The sequence below is a fragment of the Etheostoma spectabile genome, unplaced genomic scaffold, assembly GCF_008692095.1.
Source record: "Etheostoma spectabile isolate EspeVRDwgs_2016 unplaced genomic scaffold, UIUC_Espe_1.0 scaffold00014534, whole genome shotgun sequence".
Classification (NCBI taxonomy): Eukaryota; Metazoa; Chordata; class Actinopteri; order Perciformes; family Percidae; genus Etheostoma; species Etheostoma spectabile.
In genome coordinates, this window is record NW_022604027.1 from 769 (window position 1) to 14,896 (window position 14,128).

The window sequence follows — 14,128 nt, forward strand, 5'->3', positions numbered from 1 at the left end:
TTAGGTCTATAAAAGAGACTTCGATACAGTATTAGGGACCACTAAGGTCTATATAAAAGAGACTTCAGATACAGTATTAGGGGACCACTAAGGTCTATATAAAAGAGACTCAGATACAGTATTAGGGACCACTAAGGTCTATATAAAGAGACTTCAGATACAGTATTAGGGACCACTAAGGTCTTATAAAAGAGACTCAGATACAGTATTAGGGGACCACTAAGGTCTATATAAAGAGACTTCAGATACAGTATTAGGGGACCACTAAGGTCTATATAAAGAGACTTCAGATACAGTATAGGGACCACTAAGGTCTATATAAAGAGACTTCAGATACAGTATTAGGGGACCACTAAGGTCTATATAAAGAGACTTCAGATACCAGTATTAGGGACCACTAAGGTCTATAATAAAGAGACTTCAGATACAGTATTAGGGGCCACTAAGGTCATATAAAGAGACTTCAGATCAGTATTAGGGGACCACTAAGGTCTATATAAAAGAGACTTCAGATACAGTATTAGGGGACCACTAAGGTCTATATAAAAGAGACTTCAGAAACAGTATTAGGGGCCACTAAGGTCTATATAAAAGAGACTTCAGATACAGTATTAGGGACCACTTAGGTCTATATAAAGAGACTTAGATACAGTATTAGGGGACCACTAAGGTCTATATGAAGAGACTTCAGATACAGTATTGGGGACCACTAAGGTCTATATAAAAGAGACTCAGATCCAGTATTAGGGACCACTAAGGTCTATATAAAGAGACTTCAGATACAGTATTAGGGACCACTAAGGTCTATAAAGAGACTTCAGATACAGTATTAGGGACCACTAAGGTCTATATAAAGAGACTTCAGATACAGTATTAGGGGACCACTAAGGTCTATATAAAGAGACTTCAGTACAGTATTAGGGGACCACTAAGGTCTATATAAAAGAGACTTCAGATACAGTATAGGGGACCACTAAGGTCTATATAAAAGAGACTTCAGATACAGTATTAGGGACCACTAAGGTCTATATAAAGAGACTTCAGATACAGTATTAGGGACCACTAAGGTCTATATAAAGAGACTTCAGATACAGTATTAGGGGACCACTAAGGTCTATATAAAGAGACTTCAGATACAGTATTAGGGACCACTAAGGTCTATATAAGAGACTCAGATACAGTATTAGGGACCACTAAGGTCTATATAAAGACTTCAGATACAGTATTAGGGACCACTAAGGTCTATATGAAGAGACTTCAGATACAGTATTAGGGACCACTAAGGTCTATATAAAAGAGACTTCAGATACAGTATTAGGGGACCACTAAGGTCTATATAAAGAGACTTCAGATCCATTATTAGGGACCACTAAGGTCTATAAAAGAGACTTCAGATACAGTATTAGGGACCACTAAGGTCTATATAAAAGAGACTTCAGATACAGTATTGGGACCACTAAGGTCTATATAAAAGAGACTTCAGATACAGTATTAGGGACCACTAAGGTCTATATAAAGAGACTTCAGATACAGTATTAGGGACCACTAAGGTCTATATAAAAGAGACTCAGATACAGTATTAGGGACCACTAAGGTCTATATAAAGAGACTTCAGATACAGTATTAGGGACCACTAAGGTCTATATAAAGAGACTTCAGATACAGTATTAGGGACCACTAAGGTCTATATAAAAGAGACTTCAGATACAGTATTAGGGACCACTAAGGTCTATATAAAGAGACTTCAGATCCAGTATTAGGGGACCACTAAGGTCTATATAAGAGACTTCAGATACAGTATTAGGGACCACTAAGGTCTATATAAAGAGACTTCAGATCCAGTATTAGGGGACCACTAAGGTCTATATAAAGAGACTTCAGATACAGTATTAGGGGACCACTAAGGTCTATATAAAAGAGACTTCAGATACAGTATTAGGGACCACTAAGGTCTATATAAAGAGACTTCAGATACAGTATTAGGGACCACTAAGGTCTATATAAAGAGACTTCAGATACAGTATTAGGGGACCACTAAGGTCTATATAAAGAGACTTCAGATACAGTATTAGGGACCACTAAGGTCTATATAAAAGAGACTTCAGATACAGTATTAGGGGACCACTAAGAGTCTACTATAAAGAGACTTCAGATACAGTATTAGGACCACTAAGGTCTATATAAAGAGACTTCAGATACAGTATTAGGGACCACTAAGGTCTATATAAAGAGACTTCAGATACAGTATTAGGGACCACTAAGTCTATATAAAGAGAGACTCAGATACAGTATTAGGGACCACTAAGGTCTATATAAAGAGACTTCAGATACAGTATTAGGGACCACTAAGGTCTATATAAAGAGACTTCACTCAGATACAGTATTGGGACACTAAGGTCTATATAAAAGAGACTTCAGATACATTATTAGGGACCACTAGGTCTATATAAAAGAGACTTCAGATACGTATTAGGGCCACTAAGGTCTATATAAAGAGACTCAGATACAGTATTAGGGGACCACTAAGGTCTATATAAAGAGACTTCAGATACAGTATTAGGGGACCACTAAGGTCTATATAAAAGAGACTTCAGATACAGTATTAGGGACCACTAGGTCTATTAAGAGACTTCAGATACAGTATTAGGGACCACTAAGGTCTATATAAAAGAGACTTCAGATACAGTATTAGGGACCACTAAGGAGAGTGAATTTCCCTCTCGATAGACGATCTTTGCATTAACGTAACTCGACCAGCAGGGGCGCTGTCACCGTATCACAGCTTCCGGTCTGACCCGGATTCATAACAACAGATAACAACAAGCTAACTGGGATTCAGCAGCTACTTTTACGGTTATTTTTTACCGGTTACGGTCCGTTTACCGCAGCGGGGCGTTTTACCCGCGGCGGAACGATACGGTAGTCGGACAGCTGTCGTAGCCAAAGCACCGGGAACCGAAATGAGGACGATCACTCCGCGTTCAGGCTAACCGCCGTTACCGTTAGCAGTAGCTAATGCTAGCTAGTCGCTAGCCTGCGGAAGCACACATACACACAATCAACAACAACAACAACAACAACAGCGGGCCTGTCAACAGCAGCTGGTAACAACACAAACACGCACTCTTTTCAGTGTTTTAACCGGGACATTAAGGTGTTTTTTAAGTGTTTCTAACGGGAATTGTGTATTTCAAAACGGTAACAACGGTTAGCTACAATGCTAAGTTGGTGTAGCTGAATCATGTGATTATTGGGGGAGACTGTTTAATCTCCGAGATACCTTTAACCCAATGTCAGATAACTTCCATAATAATTGGATTATGGGATAGATTTTTGGGCAGTTTTCAGTGGGCATTAGGAGCAATATGTCAGAGAAATATGGTGATAATTGGTTGTTGTTTAGCTTCATTAAATCAATTTTAAATTTTTAATTAAGCTACAAAATATCCCTTTATGACGCAGACACCTTAATGTCAGATAACTTCCATAATAATAGGACTCTGGGTTCGATTATTTGGCAGTTTTCAGTGGTTATGGGGAGCAATATGTGAGAGAAACATGATGAAGTATGGTCGCTGTTTAGGTACATTAAATCACGTTAAACTACAGTATCCCTTAATGAAGAAGACACCATTAATGTCAAATAATCTCCATAATAATAGGACTTTGGGTCTGATTTTTTGACAGTTTTTAGTGGGTATGAGGAGAAATATGTGAGAGAAATATGGTGAAATATGATTATTGTTTAGGTAAATTAAATCAAGTTAAGTTACAGTATCCCTTAATGAAGAAGACACGCCTAATGTCAGATAACTTCCATAATAATAGGACTCTGGGTTAGATTTTTGGGCAGTTTCCAGTGGTTATGGGGAGCAATATGTAAGAGAAATATGATGAAGTATGGTTGCTGTTTAGGTACATTAAACCACGTTAAGCTACAGTATCCCTTAATGAAGCAGACAGATAACTTCCATAATAATAGGACTTTTGGTTTGATGTTTTGACGGTTTTTTAGTGGTTATGGGGAGCAATATTTGAGAGAAATATGGTCATAATTGGTAGTTGTTTAGGTACATTAACCCACGTTAAGCTTTTTCATTACAGTATAATATTTTAGGATGAAAATGAGACTAGTTGTACTTAAAACTATCATTCTGAACTTAGTGCAACCTGCACAATTGGTTTATTTACATATTAATCATTACTATTTAAGCAGTTGCACATTTTTATAAATATTCAAATATCTGTTCTTGTATTTTATCCTATTAGCATTTCATGTATACTGTATGTATGCATGTATATTGTATCCTAGTATTTCATGATATTTATATATCATTATATATTGCTGTGTGACTGATTTTGCTGCTGTAACACTGTAATTTCCATTTTATTGGATCAATTTCTATCTATCTATCTCTCTATCTATCTCTCATCTATCTATCTCTCTCTCTCTCTATCTATCTATCTATCTATCTATCTCTCTATTATATATCTATCTATCTATCTATCTATCTATCTCTCTCTCTCTCTCTCTCTCTCTCTCTCTCTCTCTCTCTCCTCTCTATCTATCTATCTATCTATCTATCTATCTATCTATCTATCTATCTATCTATCTATCTATCTATCTCTATCTATCTATCTACTCTATCTATCTATCTACTCTATCTATCTATCTATCTATCTATCTATCTATCTATCTATCTATCTCTCTATCTATCTATCTATCTATCTATCTCTCTATCTCTCTATCTACTCTATCTATCTATCTACTCTATCTATCTATCTATCCATCTATCTCTCTCTCTATCTATCTATCTCTCTATCTCTCTCTCTCTCTCTCTATCTATCTCTCTATCTCTCTATCCATCCAATATGAATCATACCACAATCACAACATCAGGACCGTGTGCAGCCCTACTCTGAGTAAACTGGTCTTTACTGCCCCCCCCCCCCCCCCCCCTGCAGACCCCCTGTGTGGAGGCGCCATGGGGAACCAGCTGGCGGGCATCGCCCCCTCCCAGATCCTGTCCGTGGACAGCTACTTCTCCGACATCCACGACCACGAGTACGACAAGAGCCTGGGCAGCACGCGCTTCTTCAAGGTGGCCCGGGCCAAGCACCGCGAGGGCCTGGTGGTGGTCAAGGTCTTCGCCATCCAGGACCCGTCGCTGCCGCTGACCAGCTACAAGCAGGAGCTGGAGGAGCTGAAGATCCGCCTGCACTCGTGCCAGAACTGCCTGCCGTTCCAGAAGGCCTCGCTGACGGAGAAGGCGGCCATCCTGTTCCGCCAGTACGTCCGCGACAACCTGTACGACCGCATCAGCACGCGGCCCTTCCTCAACAACGTGGAGAAGCGCTGGCTGGCCTTCCAGGTCCTCAACGCCGTGGACCAGGCGCACCGGGCCGGCGTGCGCCACGGCGACATCAAGACGGAGAACGTGATGGTGACCAGCTGGAACTGGGTGCTGCTCACCGACTTCGCCAGCTTCAAGCCCACGTACCTGCCGGAGGACAACCCCGCCGACTTCAACTACTTCTTCGACACGTCGCGGCGGCGGACGTGCTACATCGCGCCGGAGAGGTTCGTGGACGGCAGCATGTTCACCACGGAGAGCGACCAGAACACGCCGCTGGTGGACCTGAGCAGCAACAACCAGCGGGGCCGGGGGGAGCTCAGACAGGCCATGGACATCTTCTCCGCAGGTAGAGGGACACTTTAGTTACAGCTGGGACACATGGACAAAATCAAAGATAGACTATAGATGGATAGATAGATAGAGAGATAGATAGATAGATCCCAATAAAATGCGTAATTCTAGTGTTCCAGCAGCAAAATCAGTCACACAGCACAGAATATAAATAAAAATACTTGGATACAATATATTTACATACAATATACATCGAATAATACTAGGATCAAATATAAGAACTAATATTTGAATATGGATGATATATATCAAGAGACTTGGACTTCTCTTTATTAATCCTTTTGGGATGACTCCAGTTGTCCCCATGTTGTCCTCATGTTGTCCCCATGTTGTCCCCATGTTGTCCCCATGTTGCCCTCTTGTTGTCCCCATGTTGTCCCCATGTTGTCCTCATGTTGTCCCCATGTTGTCCCCATGTTGTCCTCATGTTGTCCTCATGTTGTCCTCATGTTGTCCCCATGTTGTCCTCATGTTGTCCCATGTTGTCCCCATGTTGTCCCCATGTTGTCCTCATGTTGTCCCCATGTTGTCCCCATGTTGTCCCCATGTTGTCCTCATGTTGTCCTCATGTTGTCCTCATGTTGTCCTCATGTTGTCCCCATGTTGTCCTCATGTTGTCCTCATGTTGTCCTCATGTTGTCCCCATGTTGTCCCCATGTTGTCCCCATGTTGTCCTATATCAATGTTCTTTTTAATTCCCCAAAATAACATGATTGATTCCAACGCTCTTTGCCAAGTACAAATCTCTACTTTCATTAATTTTGGGTCTTATTCTATTTTATAGCATTGTAAAACAAGTGAAGTGTTGTTGAAATAGTGTGAGTAAAAGTGACATATTCCAGTCTGTGATTATCATCAACATCCTTCCTTTAATTTTAGTCTCAATAATTCCTAATTCTGCTTTTCTAACTCAAACATTAGGTATAATTTCCTATAAATGAGGTTTATGACCATAAATTCCCAAATAACTGTAAAACTAAAGTTAATAAGTTAGTGTTACGTAGTGTTGAAAACGTAAAAAAAAAGTGTCAAACATTGTTGAAAAAGCATCAAAAGTGTTGAAAAAAAGGACAAAATGTGAGAAAAAGTTAAAAACATCGATAATAAGCTTCAACAAAAGGTTGATTTTCGAGGGTTAAAGGGGTATTACATCAAACCAGCTGTTCAGACTGCAGTGTGTATCTTTTTGTGTAAATGTGTGGTTGTGTGGATATATGTGTGTAAATGTGTGTTTGTGTGTATATCTGTGTGTGAACGTGTGGTTGTGTGTATATCTGTGTGTATATCTGTGTGAACGTGTGGTTGTGTGTATATCTGTGTGTAAACGTGTGATTGTGTGTATATCTGTGTGTATATCTGTGTGTGAACGTGTGGTTGTGTGTATATCTGTGTGTATATCTGTGTGTAAACGTGTGATTGTGTGTATATCTGTGTGTATATCTGTGTGTGAACGTGTGGTTGTGTGTATATCTGTGTGTAAACGTGTGGTTGTGTGTAGATCTGTGTGTAAACATGTGGTTGTGTGTATATCTGTGTGTAAACGTGTGGTTGTGTGTCCAGGCTGTGTGTAATTGTGTGGTTGTGTGTATATCTGTGTGTAATCGTGTGGTTGTGTGTCCAGGCTGTGTATATCTGTGTGTAATTGTGTGGTTGTGTGTCCAGGCTGTGTATATCTGTGTGTATCTGTGTGTAAACGTGTGGTTGTGTGTATATCTGTGTGTAAACGTGTGGTTGTGTGTCCAGGCTGTGTGTATTTGTGTGTAAACGTGTGGTTGTGTGTATATCTGTGTGTAATTGTGTGGTTGTGTGTCCAGGCTTTGTATATCTGTGTGTATTTGTGTGTAAACGTGTGGTTGTGTGTATATCTGTGTGTAAACGTGTGATTGTGTGTATATCTGTGTGTAAACGTGTGGTTGTGTGTATATCTGTGTGTGTATCTGTGTGTAATCGTGTGGTTGTGTGTGTCTCTGTGTGTAATCGTGTGGTTGTGTGTCCAGGCTGTGTGTAATCGTGTGGTTGTGTGTGTATCTGTGTGTAATCGTGTGGTTGTGTGTCTCTCTGTGTGTAAACGTGTGGTTGTGTGTATATCTGTGTGTAATCGTGTGGTTGTGTGTATATCTGTGTGTAATCGTGTGGTTGTGTGTGTCTCTGTGTGTAATCTTGTGGTTGTGTGTATATCTGTGTGTAAACTGTGTATATCTGTGTGTAATCGTGTGGTTGTGTGTATATCTGTGTGTAATCGTGTGGTTGTGTGTATATCTGTGTGTAATCGTGTGGTTGTGTGTGTCTCTGTGTGTAATCGTGTGGTTGTGTGTGTCTCTGTGTGTAATCGTGTGGTTGTGTGTATATCTGTGTGTAATCGTGTGGTTGTGTGTATATCTGTGTGTAATCGTGTGGTTGTGTGTGTCTCTGTGTGTAATCGTGTGGTTGTGTGTCCAGGCTGTCTGTAATCGTGTGGTTGTGTGTTTATCTGTGTGTATATCTGTGTGTAAACGTGTGGTTGTGTGTCCAGGCTGTGTGTGCATATCTGTGTGTAATCGTGTGGTTGTGTGTCCAGGCTGTGTGTGTCTCTGTGTGTAATTGTGTGGTTGTGTGTCCAGGCTGTGTGTGTCTCTGTGTGTAATCGTGTGGTTGTGTGTCCAGGCTGTGTGTGCATATCTGTGTGTAATCGTGTGGTTGTGTGTCCAGGCTGTGTGTGTCTCTGTGTGTAATTGTGTGGTTGTGTGTCCAGGCTGTGTGTGTCTCTGTGTGTAATCGTGTGGTTGTGTGTCCAGGCTGTGTGTGTCTCTGTGTGTAATCGTGTGGTTGTGTGTCCAGGCTGTGTGTGTCTCTGTGTGTAATCGTGTGGTTGTGTGTCCAGGCTGTGTGTGTCTCTGTGTGTAATCGTGTGGTTGTGTGTCCAGGCTGTGTGTGTCTCTGTGTGTAATCGTGTGGTTGTGTGTCCAGGCTGTGTGATCGCCGAGCTCTTCACCGAGGGCGTCCCCCTCTTCGACCTGTCCCAGCTGCTGGCGTATCGGAAGGACACGTCCAGACGGAGCACGTCCTCCTGAAGATCGAGGACCGCAGCGTCCGAGAGCTGGTAACGATCGCCGGTCTCTGGTTGGTCGACGAGAATCCAAAGTCAAGTGTTATTAACGCAGCACACGGTTCTCTTTATCCCAGAGTCCCCCAGTCTAGTCTGTCTGAAGGGGTGCAGGCACCTACCCACTGGGGGGGGGGGGGGGGGGGGGGCATATATTATAGCGATTTAAATTTTTCCCAATTTCAGATGACGTCCCCAAAAGGAAACTTATCGACATCTGTTTCATCTAAAAAGAACCATTTCTGTATGTATCGCTGCAAAGTGGAGCAAACTGACCATCACATATATGAAGTATAATACATGATGTATAATATAGATCGAGGTGAGTGTGGCCGTGACCTAATGCGACACGCACACACACACACACACACACACACACGCACGCACGCACACGCACACACGCACACACACACAGTAGAAGGTGTGTTTGATTCTCGGTGTGTGTGTGGCTGTTTGACAGAAGACACATTTAGTTCCTGAAGAAGCTGGAGGCAGCAAAAACACACAGCTGGATGAACTGCATAAACACGGCGGCTTTGTGTCCCCCCCCCCCAAAAAAAAAGTAGCCGGCAGGGGTGGGGGGGGGGATCTCTGGGCACCTCACGATTCGATTCTAAACCAATTACCGATTTATCAGTGCATCTATTTTTTAATCCACATTTCCGTGCATGATTTAGAAAAAAAAAAATCTACATATAAATCTGAGTTTGTCACATTTTGACATAACGCAGTATTTGTCACACACAAGTTGCAATGAAACATTTGGTCTGCTGAGGTTTTTAATGTGTAGTCATGTCCACGCTTCAGCCTCAAAGATGCTGAGTCACCTTCTCTCTCAGGGATCTTCCAATCAGAGGCTGAGGAAACACGAGGTGGTCGGTGTACCATACCATACCTACTTTATTTGTTAAGCACTTTACAACAACCAAAGTGCTGGACAGAAAATAAACAAACATATTTATAATTAATAACCGCACAATTTAAAAACACACACAAAGTAGCAAATAAGAACAAGTAAATGAAGTCGACATCTTACTATGTGTCAAAAGCCAAAGAGAAAAGATGGGTTTTAAGAAGGGTTTTAAAAGCAGATAAAGAAGAGGTTTTACATAAAAAGGCAGATCCTTCCATAGTCTAGGGGCCCCGGGCCCCTCTGAGCTCACGCTTAGTTTTGGGCCCAGGTCAGGAGCAGCTGATCATCTGACCTGAGAGCGAGCACGGGTCTATAAGGGTGTAGAAGCTCAGAGAGGTGTGGCGGGGCAAGACCATTCAGTGATTTAAAAGCAAATAACTGAATTTTAAAAATGGATCCTAAATGGAATAGGAAGCCAGTGTAGTGAAGCTAAAATTGGGGAGATGTGCTCATGTTTACGTGTGCCCGTTAGAAGACGTGCTGCTGCGTTTAGTATCATCTGGAGACGGGTGATGGAGGACCCACTAACCCCCACATATAGTGAATTACAGTGGTCCAGCCGTGTAGTTATGAAGGCGTGGATTGCAGTTTCAAAATGTTGCCTTGACAAAATTGGCTTTATTTTGGCCAGTTGCCTCAAATGAAAGAAGCTTGATTGACAACTGCTTTGATTTGATTGTCAAATTTAAGCTCAGGGTCCACTTTAACTCCTAGGTTTGTAATGTTAGATTTAATATAGGGTGCCAAGGAGCCCAATCTACAGGCAGGGTCCCAGTGGTGCCTCCAAAAACCATCACTTCTGTTTTTTCATCATTGAAACTTAAAAAGTTCAGAGCCATCCAGGCTTTTATGTCGTCAAGACAATTGAATAGTTGTCCAACTGAGTTATTGTTTTTCTTTTTAAGAGGTACATAAATCTCTGTGTAATGTGATAAAGATCAACAGTCTTATTAGATCATCTGCATACATACCAAACAACAACAACAACTTGGCTAGTGTGGCAGGGTCCTCTGACAGGAAGTGGTTTTCCTCCCCCAGGTGGCCCAGATGGTGCAGCGGGAGCCGGAGCGGCGTCTGACGGCGGAGGAGTACCTGAAGCAGCAGCGGGGGAAGGCCTTCCCCGACATCTTCTACACCTTCCTGCAGCCGTACATGGCCCAGTTCGCCAAGGAGACCTTCCAGTCGGCCGACGAGCGCGTGCTCGTCATCCGCAAAGACCTGGACAACATCCTGCACAACCTGCGGGGGGGTGAGTGGGGACCCCAGGTCTAAGACCTGGACAACATCCTGCACAACCTGCGGGGGGTGAGTGGGACCCCAGGTCTAAGACCTGGACAACATCCTGCACAACCTGCGGGGGGGTGAGTGGGGACCCCAGGTCTAAGACCTGGACAACATCCTGCACAACCTGCGGGGGGGTGAGTGGGGACCCCAGGTCTAAGACCTGGACAACATCCTGCACAACCTGCGGGGGGGTGAGTGGGACCCCAGGTCTAAGACCTGGACAACATCCTGCACAACCTGCGGGGGGGTGAGTGGGGACCCCAGGTCTAAGACCTGGACAACTCCTGCACAACCTGCGGGGGGGGTGAGTGGGACCCCAGGTCTAAGACCTGGACAACATCCTGCACAACCTGCGGGGGGGTGAGTGGGGACCCAGGTCTAAGACCTGGACAACATCCTGCACAACCTGCGGGGGGGTGAGTGTGGACCGGTTCTAAGACCTGGACAACATCCTGCACAACCTGCGGGGGGGTGAGTGGGGACCCCAGGTCTAAGACCTGGACAACATCCTGCACAACCTGCGGGGGGGTGAGTGGGGACCCCAGGTCTAAGACCTGGACAACATCCTGCACAACCTGCGGGGGGGTGAGTGGGGACCCCAGGTCTAAGACCTGGACAACATCCTGCACAACCTGCGGGGGGGTGAGTGGGGACCCCAGGTCTAAGACCTGGACAACATCCTGCACAACCTGCGGGGGGGTGAGTGGGGACCCGGGTTCTAAGACCTGGACAACATCCTGCACAACCTGCGGGGGGGTGAGTGGGGACCCCAGGTCTAAGACCTGGACAACATCCTGCACAACCTGCGGGGGGGTGAGTGGGGACCCCAGGTCTAAGACCTGGACAACATCCTGCACAACCTGCGGGGGGGTGAGTGGGGACCCCAGGTCTAAGACCTGGACAACATCCTGCACAACCTGCGGGGGGGTGAGTGGGGACCCGGTTCTAAGACCTGGACAACACCTGCACAACCTGCGGGGGGGTGAGTGGGGACCCCAGGTCTAAGACCTGGACAACATCCTGCACAACCTGCGGGGGGTGAGTGGGGACCCCAGGTCTAAGACCTGGACAACATCCTGCACAACCTGCGGGGGGGTGAGTGGGGACCCCGGGTCTAAGACCTGGACAACATCCTGCACAAACCTGCGGGGGCGTGAGTGGGGACCCCAGGTCTAAGACCTGGACAACATCCTGCACAACCTGCGGGGGGGTGAGTGGGGACCCCAGGTCTAAGACCTGGACAACATCCTGCACAACCTGCGGGGGGGTGAGTGGGGACCCCGGGTCTAAGACCTGGACAACATCCTGCACAACCTGCGGGGGCGTGAGTGGGGACCCCAGGTCTAAGACCTGGACAACATCCTGCACAACCTGCGGGGGGGGTGAGTGGGGACCCCAGGTCTAAGACCTGGACAACTCCTGCACAACCTGCGGGGGGGTGAGTGGGGACCCCAGGTCTAAGACCTGGACAACATCCTGCACAACCTGCGGGGGGGTGAGTGGGACCCCAGGTCTAAGACCTGGACAACATCCTGCACAACCTGCGGGGGGTGAGTGGGGACCCCAGTCTAAGACCTGGACAACATCCTGCACAACCTGCGGGGGGGTGAGTGGGGACCCGGGTTCTAAGACCTGGACAACATCCTGCACAACCTGCGGGGGGGTGAGTGGGGACCCAGGTCTAAGACCTGGACAACATCTGCACAACCTGCGGGGGGTGAGTGGGGACCCCAGGTCTAAGACCTGGACAACATCCTGCACAACCTGCGGGGGGGTGAGTGGGGACCCCAGGTCTAAGACCTGGACAACATCCTGCACAACCTGCGGGGGGTGAGTGGGGACCCCAGGTCTAAGACCTGGACAACATCCTGCACAACCTGCGGGGGGGTGAGTGGGGACCCGGGTTCTAAGACCTGGACACATCCTGCACAACCTGCGGGGGGGTGAGTGGGGACCCCAGGTCTAAGACCTGGACACATCCTGCACACCTGCGGGGTGGTGAGTGGGGACCCAGGTCTAAGACCTGGACAACACCTGCACAACCTGCGGGGGGGTGAGTGGGGACCCAGGTCTAAGACCTGGACAACATCCGCACAACCTGCGGGGGGGTGAGTGGGGACCCGGGTCTAAGACCTGGACAACATCTGCACAACCTGCGGGGGGGTGAGTGGGGACCCCAGGTCTAAGACCTGGACAACATCCTGCACAACCTGCGGGGGGGTGAGTGGGGACCCCAGGTCTAAGACCTGACAACATCCTGCACAACCTGCGGGGGGTGAGTGGGGACCCCGGTCTAAGACCTGGACAACATCCTGCACAACCTGCGGGGGCGTGAGTGGGGACCCCAGGTCTAAGACCTGGACAACATCCTGCACAACCTGCGGGGGGGTGAGGGGACCCCAGGTCTAAGACCTGGACAACACCTGCACAACTGCGGGGGGTGAGTGGGGACCCCGGTCTAAGACCTGGACAACATCCTGCACAACCTGCGGGGGCGTGAGTGGGACCCCAGGTCTAAGACCTGGACAACATCCTGCACAACCTGCGGGGGGGGGAGTGGGGACCCAGGTCTAAACCTGACAACATCCTGCACAACCTGCGGGGGGGTGAGTGGGGACCCCGGGTCTAAGACCTGGACACATCCTGCACAACCTGCGGGGGCGTGAGTGGGACCCCAGGTCTAACCTGGACAACATCCTGCACAACCTGCGGGGGGTGAGTGGGGACCCCAGGTCTAAGACCTGGACAACATCCTGCACAACCTGCGGGGGCGTGAGTGGGGACCCCAGGTCTAAGACCTGGACAACATCCTGCACAACCTGCGGGGGTGAGTGGGGACCCCAGGTCTAAGACCTGGACAACTCCTGCACAACCTGCGGGGGGGTGAGTGGGGACCCCGGGTCTAAGACCTGGACAACATCCTGCACAACCTGCGGGGGCGTGAGTGGGGCCCCAGTCTAAGACCCTGACAACCATCCTGCACAACCTGCGGGGGGGTGAGTGGGGACCCCAGGTCTAAGACCTGGACAACATCCTGCACAACCTGCGGGGGGTGAGTGGGGACCCCAGGTCTTGGACCACTTGTAGAAACTATCAGCCGAAGACTGATAAAGGATTTGATTTTTAAGACGGATTTGAATA

At 46.7% G+C, this 14,128-nt stretch overlaps 1 protein-coding gene across 1 annotated transcript; it reads left to right on the forward strand.

Annotated features, from left to right (window-relative positions):
* Positions 1–2,788: 2,788 nt before the first annotated feature.
* LOC116679466 (phosphoinositide-3-kinase, regulatory subunit 4) lies at positions 2,789–10,952 on the forward strand (the record flags this gene model as incomplete). Its single annotated transcript, XM_032509119.1, is given in 5 exon segments — positions 2,789–3,104; positions 4,966–5,703; positions 8,655–8,723; positions 8,726–8,787; positions 10,742–10,952. Coding segments are annotated over 4 exon segments (1,060 nt in total), but the record flags the coding sequence as incomplete, so codon positions are not given.
* Between the last annotated feature and the right edge of the window lie 3,176 nt (positions 10,953–14,128).